We start from the raw sequence: 25101 nt of genomic DNA, 5'->3' as shown, positions 1-25101 counted from the left end.
GTATTTGCAATTCGTATGTATAATGTAAAGATAATAAATTAAAAAATAATAAATTATAAATATAATAAAATGTTAATAATGATTGGAATAAAAGTTAATGAAATTTGGAATTAAGATGAAATATTCTATATTCTTGTATATTACCAATTTATTTTAATTTACATTTTTATAAAACTAAGGTATGTATCTATAAAATCTAATATGAACTATAGATTATTTAATGTTAATATCCAAAATTTAATTTATTTTTTTAAAATCAGCATTTGAATAAAAATAAAATAATTTAAAAAAGATAAATATTGACTGAAATAAGAATAATTATATGCTTTAGGATTTTTAATCAAATATTCCATCTCCAAAATACAAGACTGCATTTTAATGTGTACAAGAAGAATAACCGTGTAGAAAGAATGCAAATTTAAAAATAATTAAATTATTCCACGTATGAAAACTTTTTGAATATATACAAAATAATCATTAATTAGAACTATTGTACATGACTTGTAAAAATACATATATGAATAAATTTCTGAGTGTATTATACAATTATTTCGTTTTAATGAAATGTGTAAAAAATTTATGGCAATATCAAATTTATAAAATTTATTAAAATATTTTATTTTGTATTTTACAGTTACTTATTCTAGATATAATTTCAAAACATTTTTTTTATTACAAAATAAAATTGTATTAAATTATATTTTTCTTATTACACTATTTTATTTTTTTTAATATATTGAAATTTTTTTTATTTTAAGATTATATTTTATTTTGAAATAAAAATATAAATTTTGTATTTTTATAATATTGTCGAAATCTTTCTCTCTTCTCTCTTCTCTCTTCTCTCTTCTTTCTCTCTCTCTTTCTCTTTCTCTCTATATATGTAATTTATAATTTAATTATTTTATAAAATTAAATATATATATTTTATTATCTAAAATTATTTATAAAATATAGTTATAATATATATAATTACTTTAAAAAATATTTTTCAATTAAAATATTTTTGACATTTCTAACAGTTCAAAGATAATATTTCGGTTTTTGCAAATAATTTGAATTGACAAAAGTAGACAAATTACCGTAATTTTAATTATCATAAACCAAATAAGCAAAAACAAAGTATACATTATGTATGTTATTACTTATACGACATCTATTTATTCTTTCTTATATACCCTAAATTAAAAAATTTGGTGACATTGACAGCGTATACGGCAAAGGAAAGTATTGTGTGTAATTTGTTGATATTTTTATTGTAAGTACGGATTATTTTTATTTTATTAAAATATTTTATATTTTGATAACAATTATTTATTTTATTTCATTAAAGATTTTGTCAAAATGGAACTTAAATTATTGGAGAGAATAGAAAAACTTGGGTAAGTAATTGGAGGTTATAATATTGAATATAATATTGCTTTTTTTTTGTATGTGAATATAAATTGTTTTTTATAAGGAATATTAAAAAAAATTTTCATTTCGGGATTATGTTTAATGTTATGAAATTTATATAATATTTCTTTCTATTTTTTTGTATGATTCCAAAATATAAATCATGATAGCTATTAGGTTAAAATTTAAACATATATAATATTTAAAAGAAATTTCCTTTTACATGTTTTTATGTAATTTTAATAAAATGAAAAAAATCATCAATATATTTCAATATATTTCATCATCAATATATTTGACATTTTTATTTATTTTTGAACTTTATCATTTAATATAATTTTTTATTATATAGGTATAATGGTCAACTGATAGAACCTAATAAATTTAAAGAAGCCTTAAAACAAGGTCCAAAATCACCAGAATTTACAAAACTTGTAGCATGGTTAGCAGATGAGATTGCACTACTAAATGATATGGATGAAACTATTCATGCAATAGTGTCACCAGATGATTCTAGTTCTTTCTTATTAGAATTAAGCTGTTTTCTTAAGGAATTAGGATGTATGAATGAGAGATTAATGACTGGTAATGTTAATACAAGATTAACAACTGAACAAGATAGATATATCTTATTAGATTTTTTGGGAGCAGAATTAAAAACTTGTAGATTATTAGAATTTAAAAAACATAAAAATTTAAATTCCACTGCTGTTGTTGTTGTAAGTTTTCATCATTAAGGTAGGATCAAAATATTTAAACTATATCATAATTTTATCGAAATAAGTTTGAATATATTTTTTATAGGAAGAGAGTGATACAGCTAAGGATCTTAAAGATATGTTAATAGCTTTAAATTTTGAAAAACCACCAAATGATATTACTTCAGAAAAGCTTTTTACAAGACTGGAGAATAAATTGACTGAAGTATTAAAAATAGCTCCTTCTGAACTTGTAGGACAACCATTAATTACTCATGAATTCTCAGAAGCAGATTGGAAAGACCTTCAACATATACAACAAGAATTACATGATGAGTACAGAGTGCGCCGTGATATGTTGCTCAAAAGACTTGATGTAACAGTACAATCTTTCCTAGTAAGTACATATGATAAATTTTAAAATAAAATTGTTTTTATAAAATTTAAAAATATTTTTTATTTTTAAAATAGTGGTCAGATAGAATTAAAGCTCAAGAGGCTGAATTAAATAGACGTTATGAAGAAACTAGAAAATTTTTAAATGCAGAACCAGACATTACAATTGCTGATTTATTAGCAGCAAGAGATGATATTGCATTAATGGAAAAAACAAGCAATGCAAGTGTTAGAAAAAATACTCAAAGTGAAATTAATAAAGTTATTATAGGAGAAGTACCAGACAGAGGTGGAAGACCATATGAACAAGAACCACCACCACCTGAAATGCCACCTTGGCAAAAAGATAGGGTACCAGGACCTTCAACTAGGTTAGTAAAAATTAAGAAATATTTTAGATGATTTAATTCAAAAAGATGAAAATATATGCATTTTATAAATATTATTTTAGTGGAGGTCGAGGAAGTGGAAGTAATAGAGGCAGTGGTCGTGGAAGAGGCAATTTTCAAAATTCTAATGCCACTTATATCAATGATAATAGAAATTCATATAGTGGTCATGGAGATAGTGGACATCAAAGTTCAAATTTTGCTCTTAATAGTGGTGGATATGGTGGACAAGGAGGAAAACAAGGAGGTGGTTATGGAGGAGGGTATGGAGGGCAAGGAGGAGGATATGGAGGAGGATATGGAGGAGGACAAGGAGGAGGATATGGAACAGGACAAGGAGGAGGATATGGAGTAGGACAAGGAGGAGGATATGGAGCAGGACAAGGAGGAGGATATGGAGGAGGTCAAGGAGGATATGGAAGTGGATTTGGAACTGGTGGAAATAATAGTTATAGTGGAGATAATAGAGATGGAGGTAATGGATCTAATAAATCAATAATAAAGATATGAAAATTGCAAAATTTTAAACGTTATAAATGAGTTTGATTAAAAAAGTTGTTTGTTTCTTAAAATAAAGTATTTTAATATTTAGGATATGGTCATCGATATTGTAATCCAGGTAATATAGGATTTACATCTCAATCCGAGTATAAAAGTGGACAACAATATCAAAGAGGAGGTTCCAGTGGTCGAGGAAGAGGAGGTAGAGTTCAGGGAGGATGGAATCAAGGAATAGATAATTATCAACGTGGCGGATATAATCGTGGTGGAAGTCAAGGAGGACGACAATATTAAAATATTTTATGTAATGTATTTATTATGAATGTAATATTAATAGTAAAAGATATTTGCATCACAGAGCATAATAATTAATATCAATGAATTTCTATATAACAAACTAAACTAAATGCTTAAAATTTATATATCTAACATTGTTTTTAGACATTATATAAGTTATAAAATGCAAATATTAATTCTAAACTAAAAATGAATAAGAAACATTGATATTATTCATAGAAACATAAATAATTTACTCTTATATGAATTAAAGTAATCATTGTATCCTGTTTTATAAGACTTTCTTGTGTTCTGAATATTAATTTTGGCTATGTATTCGTTTGAATTTTGTAAATATGCATTCTTTTGTATAATGAAGAAATAATGAATATGTTGAAATTAATTTATACAATGTAATATGTAAGAAAACAAAATTTATTGTTTAAATTATTTAATTGTATAATATTTACCAAATATATACATATATATTATAATTACTGAGTTTAATTTGATTTTTTTAAGTTTATCAATTAATTAGTCTGCAATTAAAAAGAATTAAATATTTTTATTATACATATGAAAATATATAAAAAAAAAGATAATTTAAATTTATTTAATTATAATTTTTTATCCGCGATTTGAGCAATACCTTCTATATTCCTTATAGTTCATGATTGTTTCATAAATCACTTATAAATACAAGAGTTTAAATATATGAGGAAACAAAATGTTGATGTACGTTTTTCAATTAAATCATTATATTTATTTTATTTTATTCATTTGGAAAAATCAGAAATTTTATTATATTGGAATATTAAATTTAATTTTGGTTTGATTTAATATAATATTTAAATATCTCTCGCGCAGCTTACGTCACAATTTACAACCACACTCTATGTATGTGTCATATAATGATAAGTTATAAAGTTCAGTGTTTTGTCTATTAAAAGTGTTATTTTTTCCATGAATATTGTTATCTACCAGCATAAAAAAATGATATCTACTATTAAGCAATGACACATTTACAAAATACTTGATTGATTGATTCATCTTAGATATTTATGATAATTAGGTATTTATAATCGAACGTACATATACTTTATTATTAACATTGTATTTCATTATAGTTTGTTTAAAAATTATAGTTTATTTATTTAAAAAATATATTATTTTATAAAAATATATTTATAAAAATATTTATAAAATATATTATAAAAATATATTATAATTAATAACTAAGTATATAAAAATAATAAAAATTATTTGTAAATATTTTTATAATAAATTAAGAAATGTAAAGTATTCTAATAGAGAATATATAAATAATTTTTATTTTATTTTTTTTTCTAAGGTCTTGAAGGAAATTCTACATATATATATTATAATTATTTATAAAAAGAAAATGTCAGGAGGAGAACGAAAAAAACGTGCTTGTGATAGAGGACAAGGTTGGGAAGAGGCTGGTGCTGAATTTTATCAAGAAAGTTATCCTGCAGCTATTGAAGCAGATTTACAACAAGCATTACAAAGAGATCCTTCTCATATTGCGACTTTACTTCCAAGTAAAAAGTCTCGTGTTGGTAAGTAATAATAATAAAATGTATATATAATAGAAAGTATTGTATATTTTATATTTTACATAGCAACTGCCAAACGAATACGTAATGATACAAAAACAACATTAAGAAGACGTACTAGTACAAGATCTCGTGGTACAACAACATCAAGACGTATGTCAACAAATATTCATGATGCAGCAGTTTCTATGTTACCAGACTTATCTGAAAATTTATCTAATGAAGAACGTACTTGGGAAGAAATTATGCAAATTAAAGCTATGCCTGTATGCATGGCACAAAAAATACAATTGAAAAATCAATTACAAGTATATTTATGATAATATTAATAAACAAAAAACAATTTATTAAAAATTATATATTTGTATATATATTTCAGAGTGCTACAAAATTAAGATTACAAGGTTTCGAACAATTAAAATGGCAACGAAGAAAAGCTTGGCAACAATTTCGTATTAGAATGAAGGAAACATATTCAAAAATGGAATTATGGAGTGATAGTCTTAAAACAATTGGTGGAAATTTTGGCATGGGAATAGTTGCATACTTTTTATTTATCAAGTGGTTAATGTATCTTAATGTACTTTTATTTACAATTATGTTTTCATTTATTGTATTACCTGTAATATTATTGGATATACCAGAAGAAGAATTGTGCATAAATTCTAACAATAGTAATAGTATATCTTGCTGTTCAGAATTATATCAAAATATAACTCAAGAGAGTAATAGCATAACAGACATTGGTATCTTAGAATACACTTTATTATTTTATGGTGTATATAGTCATATAACTTATGATACTTCTGGTATATTTTTTAATTTACCATTATCTTATATTTCTGCCACTATTGGTATATTTATTATTAGTTTAATAGCTATTGTTAAATCAGCTGCTAAAAGTTTCAAACAGAGGGTAATTGAAAATGAAGGCCAATTTTATCAATATTGTAATTTAGTTTTTGGTGGTTGGGATTATTGTATACATAATGAAAAATCTGCAGTAGTAAAACATAAAGCATTATATAATGAAATGAAAGCATTTTTAGAAGCTGAAAGATTAGAAGAAGAAAGACAAAATCGAACAAGAGAAGAAACAACAAAATTATTTTTTATGCGTTTATTTATTAATTTAATAGTTTTAACAGTATTATGTGGATGTGGTATGTTTATTTACTATATATTTGAATTTTCTTTTGATCAAATTTCAACACAAATCAATCAAACATATGACTTGCAGTATTTATCTTTAAATAGAATTGCTCACTTATTTTTCGAGTTTCTTCCATATATATGTATTGTTGTTTTAAATCTTGCAATACCGTTTTTATTTCGATATTTAGTTTCTTTAGAAAATTATAGTCCTTCATTTGTTATAAGCATAACTCTTCTCCGAACTGTTTTTTTACGACTTTCTTCTTTGATTGTTTTACTCACATCATTTTATAGATTAATTGTAACGGAAGTAATGGATAATGAGTGTACTAATACTGCTAATAAGCGGCCATTATGTTGGGAAACATTTGTAGGACAACAATTTTTCAAACTCTATATCACTGATCTTTCTCTTCAGTTTTTCATGACATTTTTTGTTAATTTTCCTAGATCACTAATAGCTAAACATACAGAGAACAAAATATTACGTTTTTTCGGAGAACAAGAATTTGATTTATCTAAGCATGTGTTAGATGTTGTTTATTTACAAACTGTTTGTTGGCTCGGTTTCTTTTTTGCACCTTTATTACCATTAGTTGCAATAATTGGTACTTTTTTGTTATTTTATATAAAAAAGTTTGCATGTTTGGTAAACAGTATTCCATCAAGTAAAGTTTATAGAGCAAGTAAATTAAATGCATTTTTTATGTTAATTTTATTAATTTCTTTTATTTTATCTACAATACCAGTTGGTTATTCTATTGCAGAAATTCTACCATCAAAATCTTGTGGACCATTTAGAGGTTTTAGGTCTGTATGGTCATTATTAATTGTGACATTTGCAGAATTTCCTGATTGGCTTCAATCTATCTTATATTTTCTTAGTACTGCTGGATTTGGTGTACCAGCTTTTGTTATTCTTACTTTACTTTTATATTATTATTATGCTGTATCGATAGCAAACAAACATATGGTAACAGTTTTAAAAAATCAATTAGTATTAGAAGGCCATGATAAACAATTTTTACTTAACAGATTGAGTGCATTTATTAAACAACAACAAGATCAGAATAAATATCATCAAGAACAAGCAAATGAATTAGGCACATTTTCATAATCAATATTATATATGAACATTGAAATTTTTACATAATCTCTAAAACGCACAGATTTAAAAAAATATTTAATATAGTCACATTTAATACAATTTAATATAATGAATACTTTTTTGTTAGCATTTATTATACAATAATAATAAAAGTAGTTTGATTTATTCTTTTTTTTTAATATTGAATTGAAGGAAACAGATGTTTAAGATATACTTTTTAATTTAAAAATATCTAAAATAAGTTTTTATATTTATTATTAAATATTCTTTATTATTTTAAATTTTTAATATATTTAATTTTAAATATGTTAAAAAATAATACTTAAAAATCAGGGTACAAAATGAAAACCGTGCAATAGTAGAAAGAATTACAAATTATTTATTATGTATATCTAGTTTTAATAATTGTAGAAGAGGCTAAGATACAGTATAATAGTAGATATAAGAATATTTTTTCTTTCTTAAATAGTTTTTCATAAAATTTTAGATAAAATAATATAATCAATTTTTTTTATAGAAAAAAAAAGATATTATTTACTTTTTAATTTTATAAATAAATATTAGGGTGCTTTTGCTAAAATGAAGTGAAGTGATATATGATGGACCTATTTTTAGATTAGCTGGGTATTAGAAATATGATTGTAAATAGATTGTGTAGGTTAATCAAATGATTCTTAATAGTAAAAACACATTTTATAATGATTTATTACTTGTATACCAAAGTAAATAAGAATCAGATAATTTTATTATATAAAAAAATTGTATTTCTATAGTAATAATTTTCGTTTACAATTTTATTATTCTAAAAATAATTTTATAATATATATTTTATTACAAAACTTTATTTAAAATCTTTTGATATAAATATTTGATATTTTGAATATTTCTAATTTTTAAATATTAATTATTGTTTATTTTAAAAAAATTTTATGTGTAACTGCCATTGTTATATATATATATATATATATATATATATATATGCATGTATAAAAAATCCCTTGTAGGAATTATGCATGTATTTCTTGCAAATATTTATTTTAAAACTGCCAATATATATTATATATTAAATGATTTGCAAAAACCTTTTATATAAATTTTATACGAATTGATCATAAAAAAACAACTATATATGAATGTCATATTAACTTTAACAAAGAATTATATTATATTGATTATTATGTTATAAATCATAATCTATTTCTTTGATGTCATTATGAACAGTATTAAAAATACTATGATATATTATACTAAGTAGTATATATATATGTAATAAAAAAAAAATCTTTAGTGTTAACAAAAAATAGCAAATGCTTTCATCTTCATTGCAATTTTTATATATTTATAAAGATAATGAAATAAATTATAAATTTACTATTTATCTTATAAAAGACTGCACATTTCTGAAACAGCTTTCCTACTTAAACTAAACCATTTGCGATATTTATCTATTAATAAGGGATACTAAAATATCTGTTACGTATGACAAAAATATATGCTCACTCATATAAAATATGGTTAATAAACTACAACATATACAAAATATATAAAATATTTATTTTTATCTATACATTAAAATAGAATAATTTTTACAATTCATTAAACATATAAGAATTTTTTATATTATGTTAACATTTGTTTTCAGTTATGATTCTGTAGAATGTAGCTAAGAAAGAAATATATTTTAATTAAATATTCATTATATTTTACAATTATAAAAAAAACTTTTATTTTTTACATAAAATAACTTACTGCTTCAGCGATATCAATCCAATCTATTGCAGCTCTTAAAGCATCATTTTTAGATGGTAATTTATCATAATTCCAATAAGTAAAATGTGAAAATGTTCCCGTTAAATATAAATTACGTTCTATATTTTCTATGTCTGTTTTTTTGCGTTCAAAAAATATAATACCTTTATATCCAAAAGGTATTGTTATTTTTTTCCCTTGAAGTGGATATCCACGAAATGAAGAATTATAATCTATGTAGAAAGATCTTTATTTTAATTATCTTTATATCTTATATTTTATCTTATATAATCTTACATAAATATTTTATTTTAATATAATTAAAGTAATATTTTCTCTGAAAAATATATACATAAATATATATATTTATTGATTCTAGATTCAAATTTAATGAACTTACGCTCGTCATCCATTTTATGAATGTAAGGTGTAAAATAAGAGGAAACATTTGCAAATTCATCACCATAAATTTTACATGGCATTAAATGCAATACATTTTGTTTTTCTTCGGATAAATCGTGATTCATGTGTAAACGAATAGCCATATTTAAACGGAAATACCGCGTTTTATTTAAGCGGGAATGAATTCAATCGTTACAAATATTTTGTCTGTTAACTAAAATATAGTTTATATTTTTTAAAATGTATCATTTAAACTTTGAACTTTATAGTTAATAATCTTAAATATCATCAAATAATTAATTTGCTATAAAATTATTATTAAATGTTTTAGCATTTATTTATTAATAAGATAAAAGATAAGAATAATTTAGAATTAATTCAATATTATATTATGTAATTTAATAAAATATAAAATATCAATATAAAAAGATATATAAGTATAAAATATATATCTTATGAAATTATGTATAGATATGTGATCAATCGTGTATAGTGGGGATGGTCCCCACCTTTACCGAACAAACGAAGTGGGGAGGAAAATTTACTATCATCCTGCGACGCGCACTCAGCATCAGTCGTATTCGATTGTTCAATTCGATTCGATCTTGTTCTTTTTGATTTTCACTTCAAGAAAATTTTTGCGCAAGTGAGGCGTTTTTCACAAGTAAAAATAGTGTATATACGCAACTCTTAATATAGAATATACTGCGTAATCAGTAATATCGTGTACTTCACTTTTCAATCAACGTGATCCTTTCTTTAATCAAAAATGAGCACGCCGGTGAAGAAAGTGCCTATTCACCTGCAGGTCAGTTAGTTGTTCATTTATTCTTTTTTTTATTTCTATTATGTATATTTCTATCGATTTATGAAGTTCATTCCTTTGTATTTAAATTATAATATTATTACGTAAAAAAACTGCGTAAAAATATTCTATTTGTAAGTATGATTGAAGCAAATACCGGCTTATCTAGTGTTATGTATTAAATTGTACTTGCATCACGTGTGATTCTGACATTCAAAGAATTCTAAAATCCTATACATTTTTAGAATCATTTTATTAAAATTATATAAATTATATACATATATATATATATATATATATATATAATTATTATATATATCTTGATAAAATAATTTCTATTTAAATTTTAATTAAAGCATTGGCGTCGTATGTTTTATAACATGTTTTATAACGGACAAAATAATAATATTTAAAAATAAAAATAACATATTATTCGAAAATATTCTTACTTTGATATAATACTTTATTTATATAAAAAAAATTTTTTTGTGTATAATATCAAAAATAGAACTAATTGGCTATTAATTAAATAATAATAATAATTAGTTCGCGAAAAAATAAATAAAATATAATATATAATATATAATTATAAAACAATCTATAAATATCCATGATAAGTATCCATGAATCGTGTGCAATTTAAATCAATATTATCTCTGAAATAATAATAATAAAATTAATATCCTTATATCCAACATTGTTGACGTGATTTCACTAGAATAATTCTCATCTAAAATGTTATATCAATCTGTTTTTATTTGTAACAATTAATTTATAATATTTATGTGTATAATATGCATATTTTCTTTCATTTTCCCAACTTTTTCTTAAAGAAATGTCATTTATGCCGTTTCAATCTCAAAAACCATTCAAATTTCTTTACAATTCTAATTATTTATAATTTTAACTTGAATACGCCATGTATGAGGTTACTGAACTTGCGATCGATAGCGAAAGCGAGTTTAACAAACCATTTATAATTAACAGAGAACAATATAAAAAAAGAAATAAATAATTTGATAATAAATGCAAAATAAATGCAAAATTATTATTTAATATAACATAATAATAAAATCTTAAAAAAATTTTATAATTTTGGTTATTCTCATTTCTGATATTAATAAATCGCTATTTTATTTTTTCATTTTATAAAATTAAATAATAAAAGCATTATTAAATGATTGTGTGGTCTCGAAAGTATATAAAATAAATAGGATAATATTTAGAAGTGCAAAATATTATAATAGATAATAAATTCTTGAATATAAGCATCTCTGCGTCACTATTAAAACCGAAAGTTTTGTCGCACTATCGCGTCGATGGCAAGGTTGCTGCCTTATTGATCCAAGCGTCTTGGCGCTCGGCACCGGTCTATCTCGCAAAAGGAGCCAACTTGTATGTCGACAAAAACATAAATGTATATATACGTTAAGTTTGTGCATAATGCAATGCGTCTATTTAATCTGGAAACAATAAAAGTGGATGTCTTTGTATTCGCAATATTTCTTTTTCTTTTTCTTTCTCTTTTATAGGTTATATTCATTATTCTTCTAATTATCATGTTTGTGAAGTGACATGAAGTGACAAGAATCATAGATGATAAATAATATAATTTTTGCTATTTTATGATTATTAAATTATTAAGAATTTGTAATTTAATTTATTAAATTTCTCTAATAATATTGTCATCGATCAATTATTCTATTTCGTAAATTGTGTTTTAGCAAATAAATAAAAATTAAATATTTATACCTTACTGTGTAATCGAAGCTAGATTTATTTTTTAAAAATTAATATTTCAATAATTAGTAATTTTCAATTATTTATTACTATTAATTATTACGGATATTTAAATATAAATAACACAGATTATCTTTTAATTAATTATAATTTTGCTAAAACGTATTCTTTCTATATATATATTAATTATTACTTTCAACATAAAATCGAAGCATGGGAACGAGAAAATATATCCCGGTATACAATCATTTGTTATAAATACCGATACCCTTTCCATTCATAAGTAAATAAGTTCTTTTTTACAAATAATTTCACTGATTACACCATTTTATATAATTCATGAGAATTTCTCGACTAATAAGCAATTCAATGAATGATTTTCTAACGACATCAAATAATATCGCATGTTTCGATTCGGTAAAAGTTTATTAACGAAACTATTTCAGATAGATTGACTGATTGTTCTTTTGAACATGATGAAATCAATAGGAACATAGAAGACTTACATTAATACGATGGTTCTCGATGATGATTTGTACATAGTTGGAAAAATCGTACGGCACTGGTACGTTTATAAAAGCTAGAGAGACAGAGATGTATAAACGGGCTGCGCCGGCGAATCAATAGTTCGTCGACACTACGTACAACCTGAAGTCGGAAAAACATAGGGCTTGATTTTACGAGCGAGTGTACGCTCTCTCGTCGGCCAAACGAAAAGCATGTGTATATATATATATATATATATATATACACAAGAGAATCACGGATCCTCCGTTTCATGTTAAATGTCTCTGCGAGCTGTTCGCGAGACCAGAATGGTTTCCGCGAGCAAAAATAAACTGCGGGTGTTGACTGGCATTTTTACCAGTGCCTTTTATCCCGGTTAGAAGATATAGATTACTTGGAAAAAGTGGAATGGATTTTTTCGAGGAAATATCAAAAATATTTCGATTCAATGATTTATGTACGAATACGAATATATTATATGTATACAATTACAATTACATATGTATACAATAGATTATATGTATACAATTCTATCGGATCTTCCGTTTTTCTAACATAGTTTTTCCGAGGGATAAATTTGAAAAAACTTGTTACGATAAAGTTTTTGTAAAAGAGAAATGAAAAATTAATAAAATTATTAAACAATTATTAAGAATAAAGGAAGATATTGATTGATTAGCAAGAAATAAATATAATATAAAAAATATTAAATTATAAAATTTTTATGTTATTAATTTTTAATTATAATATTTTAATATTATAATTAATATTATAAAAAAATTATAAAATATAAAACAATTATATCAACGTTGATTAAGAATTTTACCATGTGATTTAAGTATTTGTATCTTCTAAAAATTTCATTTGTATTTTCAGTATATACAAGTGGTTGAACATGAGTACACTTATTGTCGTCTGTTTGTTTCACCGAGAACTTGATGGCAAAATTAGTCGAATGGAAGTCGGTCAACCGAAATGCAGATTACCAGTATTATTCTCACAACGTAAATAGACACTGGGAAGCCAGGTGCGAGCCACAGTCGTTTTCGCGGCAGTTAATCGCGGATGGAAATTGGAACAGTTTGTCGGATCGGTATTGACTCTTTTCCTGTCTCTTTTTCATTCATTTCATACAGGTGCAAAGATGATTCGTATTGTACTGAGTATATTATATCATTTGATGTATTATTGCAATTTTTTGTGCTTACGTTCAAAACTTTGAATGATAGTAAACATTCAGACGTTAATTTCTGAAAATATTATGTTTGATTTAATATTTATCAACATTTTCCTATTTAATACGACCTATAAATAAATCGCTTTTATAACTTTCTCTAATTTTCCAAATAGATTCCAACATAATCTTCAAGTTTATATCTCGAATATATCTGAACGCAAGGCCACAAGCTGAGTATGATTTATGTTAGTTTAACATGAATTCCTCGTGTTTTCTTAACGTTCTAAGAAAGTATTGAGAAAATGCGGCATATTATGTAACGTTACGTATAATTATGATGTTTGGTCACATCACATGTATTAAACCGAATATGTTGCGCATCTTTAGAGTTCGTTTATACGATGGAAAAGACAAATGTTTGTCGAGTAAACCGAGCACGGTATATATCTGGCCTCTCGGACCACGACGAGCCAGCCACTGTGGATATTTTCTCTCTTCACGTGTCCAGTTCGTTTTCAACGAAGAAGAAGAAATCAGTTATAGAAACCGGGCGAGTTTCGCTCCTTATGAATGCAGGAAAATCATTTTCCCTTCGTGAAAGCGGACAATTACCATTTTTCTCGACGGCTTAATCGCATGATGGGCTCGATACTGTAATTAACAAAGAAATCGCCTTTTAATTGGACCAGCACTGGAACGAGCGACAACATCTCGGTGCACGCAACTGTATACGAATTTGCCTTTATTAGAATGTGTTCGAACGGAATAACGAGAGAAGGAAACACGATTCCATCGAGTTCGCCCGATAAGAATAGCGGCCCCGATTAAATCGGAACTAAATCTTGAACTAAACTCATCTGAACGATAAGATCTTCCATTTGGACGATGTTTGTTCCCATTGAGACGAATTCGTGCTACGCTGCCGGAAAATGTCGGAGATATCGATTTTACCAGGAGCGTAGTTCCGCGCCGGGGATACAAGATTTTGCGACGCTTCGTGCTTTTGTTCTTTATCAGATATTTCTCTACACGTTTGATTACAAGCGTGTCGAAACTGAAAATACTTTGATGGCCTATATACAGTACTTGATGGATTAATGGATCGAATCGTGTAACCGGAACGGGGCCAAAATTATTAAAATACTTATCGTTAAGCACGATCAACCTATGCTCGTTGAAATATTTAACTATAGGACAAAAGATATATTTTATATGATATAATATAAATAATAAATTCACGAAATGACGCGAATCGATATTAACCTTGCCTCAGAGTGTACGATAGAATTTCATTTCTGAAAAATCATGCTGGCATACGGGCAACGTATTTTAAGCGTGCGTCTGCTGAAAATATCCAAGCAGAGGATCCTCTAACACATGAAACGCACATGTTCACGCCCGTGCCTAATAACTATACATATGAGGATGACAAGGTCTCTCTGCCCACATGAATTACGACAACTAGCCGCCGATATTCGTTCCATTTCCATCCAGATTTAAAACGAAGGTTGTATATCCAACCATTCTCGTCTTACGGAGAAAAGAAGATCGTGCCCTTTTAATTGTTCACATCCGCATGAACATCCGATAGACACCACCCTCGTTTTTTCAACGGTGAGATTCGATTTAACAAAGTACACCTTCCAGCGACACTTCGAGGGGCGAGGGGCAGATTGGGATCAATTTCATGAAAGGCAGTTCACGGTGGTTTAGATTCACCAGAAGGGGTTCGAGGCGATTTCACGGGACAGAGAACGGGGTCCGTGTGAAGGGTTTGTTGCAGCACGCGTTGCATTACCGAATGCGAAGGGTGTGGACCCTGGATCGGTTATAAAACATAGGTAGTGCTTGTGACGACGATAGATTGTCCTTTTTTTTTTTTTTTTTTTTTTTTTTTCTCTCTACCATTCACTGTACCGTCCCTCTGATCTTTCTCCCCTAACCGCTTTTATCTTTCCACGAATGGGGAATGCCTCAGGGGTTGATTGTCGAAAGTTCTTTATATATAGTCCGCGGATTCTTTTCAATTTGCCCCACTGTGAGATGATCCACGCTAATATTTATACATTTTGTCTGCTCTTCTTTGTTTGGCCTAACACGAGGTCGTGATCTTTATTCTTAACGATTCTCGTTTCGTTTATATAATTTGCCGATTCTTAAGGGTTACTCGATATTCGAGATTGCATGTTTGAATCTTTTACAACTTTGTTATTGATCGAGAGATACAATGCACGAAATAAGTAATACGAATCTTAAAATAATTATACATTTTATGCAATCATAAATAATAATTAAAAATAGCATAATCTAGAGAAAAATTGTGAGAAATATTCTCGTGGCGAAAATAGATGAATTTCTTTATTCATTCCGGAAACGACGAGCACGAGTTTTTAAATCGTGATTGTATGGTAATGCCCGAAGTGGATCAGCGAAAAACCGCGCGTTTTCCATGTCGAGAACGTTTGCACGACAAGAAGAGAAACCCGTATTCCTTCGGATGGAAAGATGTATCGCGAAACAGGGAGTCTTACGTTTATCAGTCGTGGCACATCGAATACTTACTGCTCTAAATCCAGCATTGGCGGAAGTGCGTGAAGCGTAACTTCTATTATATACTGATTGGTATACCATAGCATGGAGGCAATATACGCACGTTAATCGTCTGCACCGGATGTCGGATCCGACGCACGTTGCAAACGAATATCAAGGACAGTACGCGGGGGGGTTTGGCCAATTCTCAATGGGAAGTAATTTTGTTCGAGGCAAAGACTTTTTAGTCGATGGTATCTATATCGTTTTTATCTATCTATCCGCCTCTGGATAAATCTGTGTGTATCGGATATTTTCATTTACGTAATAAAAGTCTCTCGTGGACGAGTGACCTATAAAAGTTTGATATCAACTAGAAAATTGATGCTTGATTCCCCTATTTATAAGTACCCTCCATGTTGATGGCTTTATAATAATAATAGAAATTATCTATATATATATATATATAAAATATAGAAAACACGATTCTAAAATATTATTAAAAATAATAACGTGCTACTCGCGCGAAACTAATTGATATTTACTTTAACATTAGGAATAAGTAAACTATATTTTACATGATGTATACGTAATAAGCACGTGCAGTAAGATCTCCTCAAAGGTTAGCATTCAATAGCATTCGGCATTATTACAACTTGTGGTTTTATTTTTTGAAAAGATCCGCGTAAAACGATATCCACTGTTCTGTTTCCAGAGCGCGCAAAACAGGCTGTTGATTAAGAACGGCAAGGTGGTAAACGACGATGGGATCACGGACAACGACGTTTATATCGAAGATGGTATCATAAAGTAAGAGTCATTACATATATATATATATATATATATATATTCATAAACATTAACTTTTCTCATTTTCATGCACATGTATAATTACGTTACTAAACGCGAAATCGTTTTCGCGTGGAATTTGTCGAGTTTCGATTGTCCATCTCCAATATCCAATCTCCAACGTGGCATTTATTCTGCTATAATTGTTGCACGAGTCAAAGGTGATGATAAATTAGGGTTTGTGAGCAAATAAATTTTTCGATTTACATATATGTACACGAACGATCGACGTTTCATTCGAAATTCTGCTCGCGTGTTTATTCGCCACTTTGCGCAAGCGAAACGCGATACAACGTTTTATCAATGAAAAGATAACGCGATGATAGTATAATTTGTCAAACAAGCGTGACATGTAACTTATTGAAAAGATTTTAAAAATTTTATTAATATTGAATGTTTATCTAGAGCCGTGTAATTGTATTAGAAATTGTCTAATTACTTTGTTGCTGTTTTTCCTTTTAAAGAAAAAATTAATGACCAGTTGAATGATTGTATATATGATTTTATATATGATTTTGTATTATTGTATTATTGTATTATTGTATTATTGTATATATGATTTTCATCGTATGTACTAATAATGGTTTAGGAGCGCTTAATCGTTCATTTCCATCGTTGCATTCCGATTACATAAAGAAACGTTATATTTCCAGGCAAATGGGTCGTAATTTAATAATACCAGGTGGCACGAGAATCATCGACGCCCGTGGAAAATACGTGATGCCCGGTGGCATAGATCCGCACACCCATTTCGAATTGGAGTTAATGGGCGCCAAGACGGTGGACGATTTTTATCAGGGCACGAAAGCAGCTGTCGCCGGTGGTACGACGATGATCATCGACTTTGTCATCCCTAAGAAGGACGAATCAATTTTAGAGGCGTACGAGAGGTACCGGGAGAGCGCCGACCAGAAAGTTTGCTGCGATTATTCGCTCCACGTCGCTATCACGTCCTGGAGTTCAAAAGTGAGCCTTTGAACAAATGTGACGAACGTCCAAGAAGAAAGATCTCTTCCTCCTAGTTTCGTTCAATGTTAATATAAAGGAAACGTTAGAACGATGGATCTGAAAGATTCTGCAGTCGCGTTCTGAAACGCGATGACTACATCACTATGATACAGTTCACACGCTATTCTCTATTCTATTTAGTCACCCAGAATGAGATAATTACCGTAATACGAGTCCTTCCTGGAAAAGAAAGCACGACCGACCCCTTTCTTGCGTGTCTCTTTTAATTTTATCGCCGTCGTTTTATAAAATTAAACGTAATGTGTATTATCATGAAATAGCGTGTTGACAATTGGTATTCAGATCGCAAATAGAATTTACGTAATTCACAGATGACTATCGGAAATTAGTAGGAGAACGCGTTACGTTCCCCTCTCTCTTTCGATCGTTCTTTTTATCAAATGCTAATGATCAAATCGGTCAATTGAAATTGACGTTGAAACGAGCGGAAAAATTACGCTTGAAAATTATCGAATCGATTTTTGGTGTTCAGCATCGTTCAACAGACGATTTAGACACTTGGAACGAGCATAAAGCATCGGCCTAGATCGAGCGACGAGTCCACTCCGCTCCGTTCCTAAATATGGTGAAACCGATCTCGCGGCAAATTGGCAAATCGTACGAATCTGGTACGAACTGCAGCTGTTTTGCCACAGCGTCTTTGTAACTGTAATCACGATCGTGAATGGAATACCGAGCGATCGAGTGAGGAAATCGCAATCGGATCGCGTACGGATGCATGCAAATCGATGTACTCCTTATTTGTTAACGCTTGTCAGACTGTTTATCCGTTTGAAATAATTCTTATTCCGTTCTAAGCTATCATAGTTTTTCTGTATTGCAGGTCAAAGAAGAAATGGCTACGTTGGTGAAGGATCACGGTGTCAATAGCTTCAAAATGTTCATGGCCTATCGTGATCTATATATGATCAGGGATCCAGAATTAATTGAGACGTTCAAAGCGTGTAAGGAGCTCGGTGCTATTGCTATGGTTCATGCAGAAAATGGCGACATTATTGCGGAGGTAGGAGACTCGTCGTGATTTATGTCGTGATCGTTATACATAATTTATCCTTGAAATAAGCGAGCGATACGTTATGTTGGAACGTTTTAACAACTGCTACCATGTTTGGTGTTCCATCTGATGAAAATAGACGCATAGATATATTTACGATATATATTACATAAATCTTCAGAGAAATTTAGGTAGAAATTATTTTAGAACACGAAACGATTGCTCGATGCTGGAGTCACGGGACCCGAAGGTCACGAAATGTCGCGTCCTGAGGAAGTAGAGGCAGAAGCTGTGAACAGAGCGTGTGTTATAGCTAATCAGGTAAGGAAAACGAGTCTGGAGAAGATTTATAGATGATCATATTTATAAGTACGCTTGTGTTTATCTTTTCAAGCACTGCTACTTTATAAATCAATGTATCATAGTACTTTGAAGAATTGCTTATTAATGGATATACGCTTTCTGTGATTATAGTTTTAATTTGGAATGAATGATACTTTTAATTCAGTTCAAAGTAATTATCTTTTTTATCGTTAAAAGATATAAAGAAGTATTATAAATAGTTTTTATATGATCTTATTAAAAAAAGAAGATACTTTATTGTTTTGTTTCAGCTTAAAAATTCAAAACAATTCATTATACTTTTACGAAAGGAAGTTTCATTATTTTTAAGGACACTAAAGCATAAATCGATCAAAATTCTGCATGCTTAGGTCAATTGTCCACTATATGTAGTGCATGTGATGAGTCGTAGCGCCGCAGAAGCGGTGGATGCTGCGCGTAAGCGTGGCAATTCGTGCATCTTCGGCGAAACCTTGGCAGCTGCAATTGGCACAGATGGTACCAACTACGCGCACAAATGCTGGAAACACGCTGCAGCGCATGTCTTGAGTCCACCTCTAAGACCAGACCCAGATACACCACGTGCATTGTTGAATATGTTGGCCAAGTGAGTCGAAGCCACCATAAATTTTGATTAAGGTGACTTTGACATCCAGAGAATAGTGTACCTATATGTCGAGTTGCCATGATATTATTATTATTATTATTATATGTAGTTTTTTTATATGTTTTATTTTACAAGTGAATGAAAAAAAATAGCTTACGTTAAATAGAAATAGAAATGAATTTTGTTAATAAGTACACTTTTAGTTTTGAAAAAATATCACTGATATTTCGCTGACCGAAAAATGATTAAAAAATTACACGTTATTTTTTAGTTCATAAAAATATAGATTAAAATCTTAGAAATGATAATTTATATATATTTTTTAATTTAATTATACAAATTAATTTCAGCGTTGCAACAAAGATATAAAATATTTATAATCGTACAGAAATTCTATGAGATTGCATAAAGATCATTCTAAACTCATTAAAATTTTAAAGAAACAATTTTAACTTCATAAAAGAGCTTTTTTGTGAAATTTATATTTTTCTACACTAAAGGATTTAAAAAAATCCTTATTATATTCTTTAATTTTTGAGTTTTTAAGAGGATGCATGAAATCTCATGGAGCTTAAGAAATCTGGAATTTGCAAGATATATGAAGTCACGTATTATCTTGAATACCGAATATTGTAATTTCTATTGAGGTTTATCTATAGAATTTTACGTATTTTATATAGAATTTCGAAAATAATTTCTATTATTTTTATTAATTTATTCCAAATTGTTGCAACAATTTATAAATATTAAAGAGTATTAAAATACATCAATAGATAAGCATTAAAGTATAATTATAGCTCCTCGATATTGCATGCATCAGAAATTATATTTAGATGTTCCGTCGAAATTCTCGTGCATGCACACTGATCGTAACTGCAGTTCGATATTACTTTTCCTTTGCCCTATTTCTTTTACATTTTAAATCATCGTTGTACAGCTGGCACGATTCTCTTCCTCGGTATTATAAAAGTAATGTAGCTCAATTTGTAGTTACCTCTAAACTGTAGTTAGTCATGATATCGTGAACACGGCTGAAAATAATAGTATTTTATTCTGAAAGATAATAAATCCAAGATAATTTGAATAACGAGAGAAAATCCTTCTTTTTTTTTTTTCGGCTGTGATCACATTTATAATCAATAAAATCGATGCCAGGATAAACGAGACAAGATAATATCGCGTTTAGGTGAATTGCCCACTGTACGTAACGGCATTGTCGAGCAAATCTGCTGCTGATGTTGTATCCTCGAAAAAGTCGGAGGGTGTTGTCTTGTTTGGAGAAACTCTCGCAAGTACCGTGGGTATCGATGGTAGCGAGCAATATGGGAAAGATATCGAAAAAGCCAGACGTTACGTTACTAGTCCACCATTGAGACCTGATTCTACAACACCTGCCTATCTAATCGAACACTTAGCACAGTAAGTAAAAAAAAAAAATCTGAACTCTTGGATCACTTTAATTAAGAAGATAGTCGTTAGTAAGTTACTAATGTAGAGAATCTAAAATAAACTTTAAGAAGATAATTTTTTTTCGATATGAGCACGATTTATCTAATCGATGATTATTTGTTTTTTTTTTTTTTTTATTATTATAAACTGTTATTTTAATAACGTAATCGACAAATCAACTAATGAAATAAAAGATATAGCAAAGTGGAGATTCATTCAACAGTTTCTTATGTTCTTATCTCCTTTCAAATATCGTTACGTTCGAGTTGATAATTAACTTATTTCTACTCTATATGGAAACTTAATGCAGAAAAACTGTAAATGGATAAGCATACGAGATAAAACAATTTTCACGCTGTTGGGTTACTCGTATGCGTTTGGAAAGCGTAAAGAATTCAAATGACAATGATAAATTACAGCAACAAATTGGCACGCATGATATAAGGCTAACTGAACTTAATTTTAATAGACACCGCGTGGGAAGTCATTTTTATCTCGCATCTGGTATTAAACTTAATTAAATGGGCAGAGGAAAACTCGTTTAAAGATCATTCTACGGTCAGCATTCAATTTTACTCGATAAATCGATTACATCACATAATATTATAATACATATAGCTACATATTATAAAATTCTTCTAGCTTAACAGATGTCAAGGTATCCTTTCGTTCTTCTGCTATAGATCTCTGCTTTTTTAAGATATCAATTTCTCAAAATTTTAATAAATCATCTACTTCAACGATTTTCTATTTCGTCAGAGACGGTCTTCAAGTTACCGGTAGCGATAACTGTACCTTCAACGCCGAACAAAAGGCTCTAGGCAAGGATGATTTCTCGAAGATTCCCAATGGCGTAAATGGTGTCGAAGATAGGATGTCGGTTGTATGGGAGAAAGGGGTGCACGCTGGAATAATGGACCCTACGAGGTTCGTGGCAGTGACCAGCACCAACGCTGCAAAGATCTTCAACCTTTATCCACGAAAGGGAGTGATAGCGGTCGGCTCAGACGCTGATATAGTTGTCTGGGACCCTAACAGGAAGCGTACGATTTCCGCTCAAACGCATGTCCAGGCCGTTGACTTCAACATCTTCGAGGTAAGGTCTGGCCAATATTAAGCCTTTAATAAAGCCTTTGTTGCCTCGATATTGAGTCGCAGGAGGTACATATTTTCTATTTATCTTACCCTGACCCACAGGAAGTTCAATCAAGCCAACATCGTTGTGATAAAGAAAATTTTATCAGTGCTCGTAGTACATGCTACGTTATACATTAGTTTTGATCGAAATGATTCTTTTTTCTCTGCCAATAAGTTTGACTTTGTCTAATTTTATTTATTTCAGGGTATGGAAGTTCATGGGGTACCTGAGTATGTTATAGTGGAAGGTCGTGTTTGCGTGGATGAGTGCGAACTAAAAGCTGTTCATGGATTCGGAAAGTTCGTCGAGACTCCAAGCCATGCTACTTATGTATATGATATGATTGAAGACAGAGAAAAAGTATATTTCTCTTAATATTTCGTAACGTTCAATATTTGTAAAAATCTCTAACGAATAATGAATAATCATTTGTAATTTAAAAATTATCGTCTTTAATTAGAATCATTATTATTTGTTCAGAAACCACGCGGTGTAGCACGAACCGAAGCCGAGGCGAAGAAGTTTGCCGAGGAGGATGCCGCTATCGCGAAGGCCAAAGAGGAAGCAAGAGCGGCAGCTGAAGCACTCGCGAAGAGTCATCAAACAAACGGTACTTACGAAAGTCCGAAACCAAAGATTTCAGTACCCGATTGTATGCCAACACTACCTGATTCTGCTGTGGTTACACCATCATCGAAAGGTCCACGATTAGAAGGACAGAGAAATTTGCAAGACTCTACTTTTTCTATTAGTGGTATGTAATTAGAAAATTTTTTCTTTTAAAATAGAGATAGAGGCAATATTGAAAAAATTGTATGTTCGCAGAGGATGTCGAGGAAGCAAGAAGAGCTTGTATCCGCGTGAACAATCCACCTGGTGGTCGTAGTGCGGGAGGTTTTTGGTAATTTATGAAAGACAGATTTTCAAGATCTGCTTTGCATATCTTTAGGGATCTTTCTTTACAGAGGAAATAAGGACGAAATGTTTCTTCTTTCATCATTTTTCTTTCATTCGTGTGTACAAAAAACACAATTTTATTTTTCTTGACAGTTTTCTATCAACTCGCTTTCAGGTTCGCTATTCATTCAATCATTATCGATAAGTTTCGTTTTCAATTGATATGTTCTCAATCGATTAAGGTCTGTTCCATCAAAGGAGGATTCGGATGCCACCGGTCAGTAGAATATATTTTCACGTATCACACTATTTTTAGCTTCATTATCGCTTCATTGCCCGCTCTCTATGTACGTATGCTTCATTCTTTGACCTTGGATCGTTTACGCGGTTGATGATCCGCACTTGACTTTATCTTTCGTGCAATAGATATATTTGTTAAGTTTCTAGCCGATCAAAGATTTATGTTATCGTTCTTAATGAATACCTTAATCGACTGTTGCAAACTTATATCATTTATTTGTATAGTATATTGTTTTATTATGTATTACATATATGGAATAACAGAATTACGTATTAATTTTGACGTGGATATTATGTCTATATTTAATAGAAAAATTATTTATTTCTTTTATGAAGATAATCAAAAAAATAAATTTATGTTTTGTAAAGTCGTAAAAAATATTTGATATACGTATTTCTGATAATTCCAAGGTCAAGCTTATGAGCAAGTTATTTATTGCGTAACTATATTACTCCAAAAATGTATTCGCATCTGTAATATTCAAAATCATTTCAAAATAACTTAGATATTTAATAATGTTTATTATTAAATCGATCATTATTAATGAACGATTATTAGTCACCAATTATAAGTTGTACATGTTTAACATTCATTAATCAGTTATTATTAACTTTGGTTTCGTATCATATTTTTAATAATTTATATAACACCGGTGTACAGTGATCATCATCAATTTCATCATTGACATTATACAATAACGTAAACATTATATGCCCGGTGTACATATTACATATAAAAATGTTTTCGCTCTCGATCAAGGTTTATCTGGTATGCAATTATCTCACGGGTATATTATATTATATTATATATTTTATACACTATCGTTAGTCCTAGAATCAAACACTGTACCATTAATTTTAAGAAATCAGCCCAATACAATAATTGTTCTATTTTCTATCACAGTTTAATGTTACGTTTCGGTTAATTATATTATTAATTATAATGATTGTAAATATTATATTATCCTTAATTTAACGATTCAAAGAATTTAAACAGTTGTTCTTTCGCAAAGGATTAAAATAATTGTATTATAAATTATATACAGTTATGTTTGAATATTTATTAGAAATTGATAACTTAATTATCATATA

At 28.9% G+C, this 25101-nt stretch overlaps 4 protein-coding genes across 9 annotated transcripts; 3 read left to right on the top strand and 1 right to left on the bottom strand.

The window, feature by feature from the left end:
- The first annotated feature begins 1093 nt into the window (after positions 1 to 1093).
- Positions 1094 to 4000, top strand: LOC122720498 (protein FAM98B). The gene is made up of 7 exons (XM_043947261.1): positions 1094 to 1258; positions 1334 to 1382; positions 1748 to 2114; positions 2200 to 2490; positions 2565 to 2860; positions 2941 to 3353; positions 3471 to 4000. The coding sequence occupies exons 2-7, from the start codon at positions 1345 to 1347 to the stop codon at positions 3671 to 3673; spliced, it is 1608 nt and encodes a 535-aa protein (XP_043803196.1). The 5' UTR covers positions 1094 to 1258; positions 1334 to 1344; the 3' UTR covers positions 3674 to 4000.
- Positions 4001 to 4242: 242 nt separating this feature from the next.
- LOC122720443 (transmembrane channel-like protein 7) lies at positions 4243 to 7615 on the top strand. Of its 3 annotated transcripts, none has more exons than XM_043947181.1 (4): positions 4243 to 4390; positions 5007 to 5235; positions 5299 to 5540; positions 5612 to 7615. In XM_043947181.1, exons 1-4 carry the CDS (start codon positions 4370 to 4372, stop codon positions 7502 to 7504), a joined length of 2385 nt encoding a protein of 794 aa, XP_043803116.1. In that variant the 5' UTR covers positions 4243 to 4369; the 3' UTR covers positions 7505 to 7615. The 3 variants fall into 3 exon arrangements, with proteins under 3 accessions (XP_043803116.1, XP_043803117.1, XP_043803118.1); XM_043947182.1 differs by lacking the exon at positions 4243 to 4390 and adding an exon at positions 4421 to 4727; XM_043947183.1 differs by lacking the exon at positions 4243 to 4390 and adding an exon at positions 4869 to 4920.
- A 1413-nt stretch (positions 7616 to 9028) lies between these two features.
- Positions 9029 to 10004, bottom strand: LOC122720526 (ribonuclease H2 subunit C). The gene is made up of 3 exons (XM_043947293.1): positions 9645 to 10004; positions 9245 to 9477; positions 9029 to 9158 (listed from the first exon to the last, which is right to left on the bottom strand). Exons 1-3 carry the CDS (start codon positions 9787 to 9789, stop codon positions 9138 to 9140), a joined length of 399 nt encoding a protein of 132 aa, XP_043803228.1. The 5' UTR covers positions 9790 to 10004; the 3' UTR covers positions 9029 to 9137.
- Positions 10005 to 10221: 217 nt separating this feature from the next.
- LOC122720592 (dihydropyrimidinase) lies at positions 10222 to 25027 on the top strand. Of its 4 annotated transcripts, none has more exons than XM_043947388.1 (11): positions 10222 to 10454; positions 13575 to 13791; positions 17120 to 17214; positions 17907 to 18219; positions 19106 to 19285; positions 19484 to 19597; positions 19990 to 20225; positions 22434 to 22770; positions 23017 to 23172; positions 23293 to 23566; positions 23638 to 25013. In XM_043947388.1, the coding sequence occupies exons 4-11, from the start codon at positions 17911 to 17913 to the stop codon at positions 23715 to 23717; spliced, it is 1686 nt and encodes a 561-aa protein (XP_043803323.1). In that variant the 5' UTR covers positions 10222 to 10454; positions 13575 to 13791; positions 17120 to 17214; positions 17907 to 17910; the 3' UTR covers positions 23718 to 25013. The 4 variants fall into 4 exon arrangements, with proteins under 4 accessions (XP_043803323.1, XP_043803322.1, XP_043803321.1 ...); XM_043947389.1 differs by lacking the exon at positions 10222 to 10454 and adding an exon at positions 13139 to 13155; XM_043947387.1 differs by lacking the exons at positions 13575 to 13791; positions 19990 to 20225 and adding an exon at positions 21412 to 21644 and having other exon boundaries at positions 23638 to 25027.
- Positions 25028 to 25101: the final 74 nt, after the last annotated feature.

Source organism: Apis laboriosa, unplaced genomic scaffold, assembly GCF_014066325.1.
Source record: "Apis laboriosa isolate Shangri-la unplaced genomic scaffold, ASM1406632v1 scaffold12_cov154, whole genome shotgun sequence".
Taxonomy (NCBI): domain Eukaryota; kingdom Metazoa; phylum Arthropoda; class Insecta; order Hymenoptera; family Apidae; genus Apis; species Apis laboriosa.
This window is presented reverse-complemented; position numbering and strand designations above follow the sequence as displayed.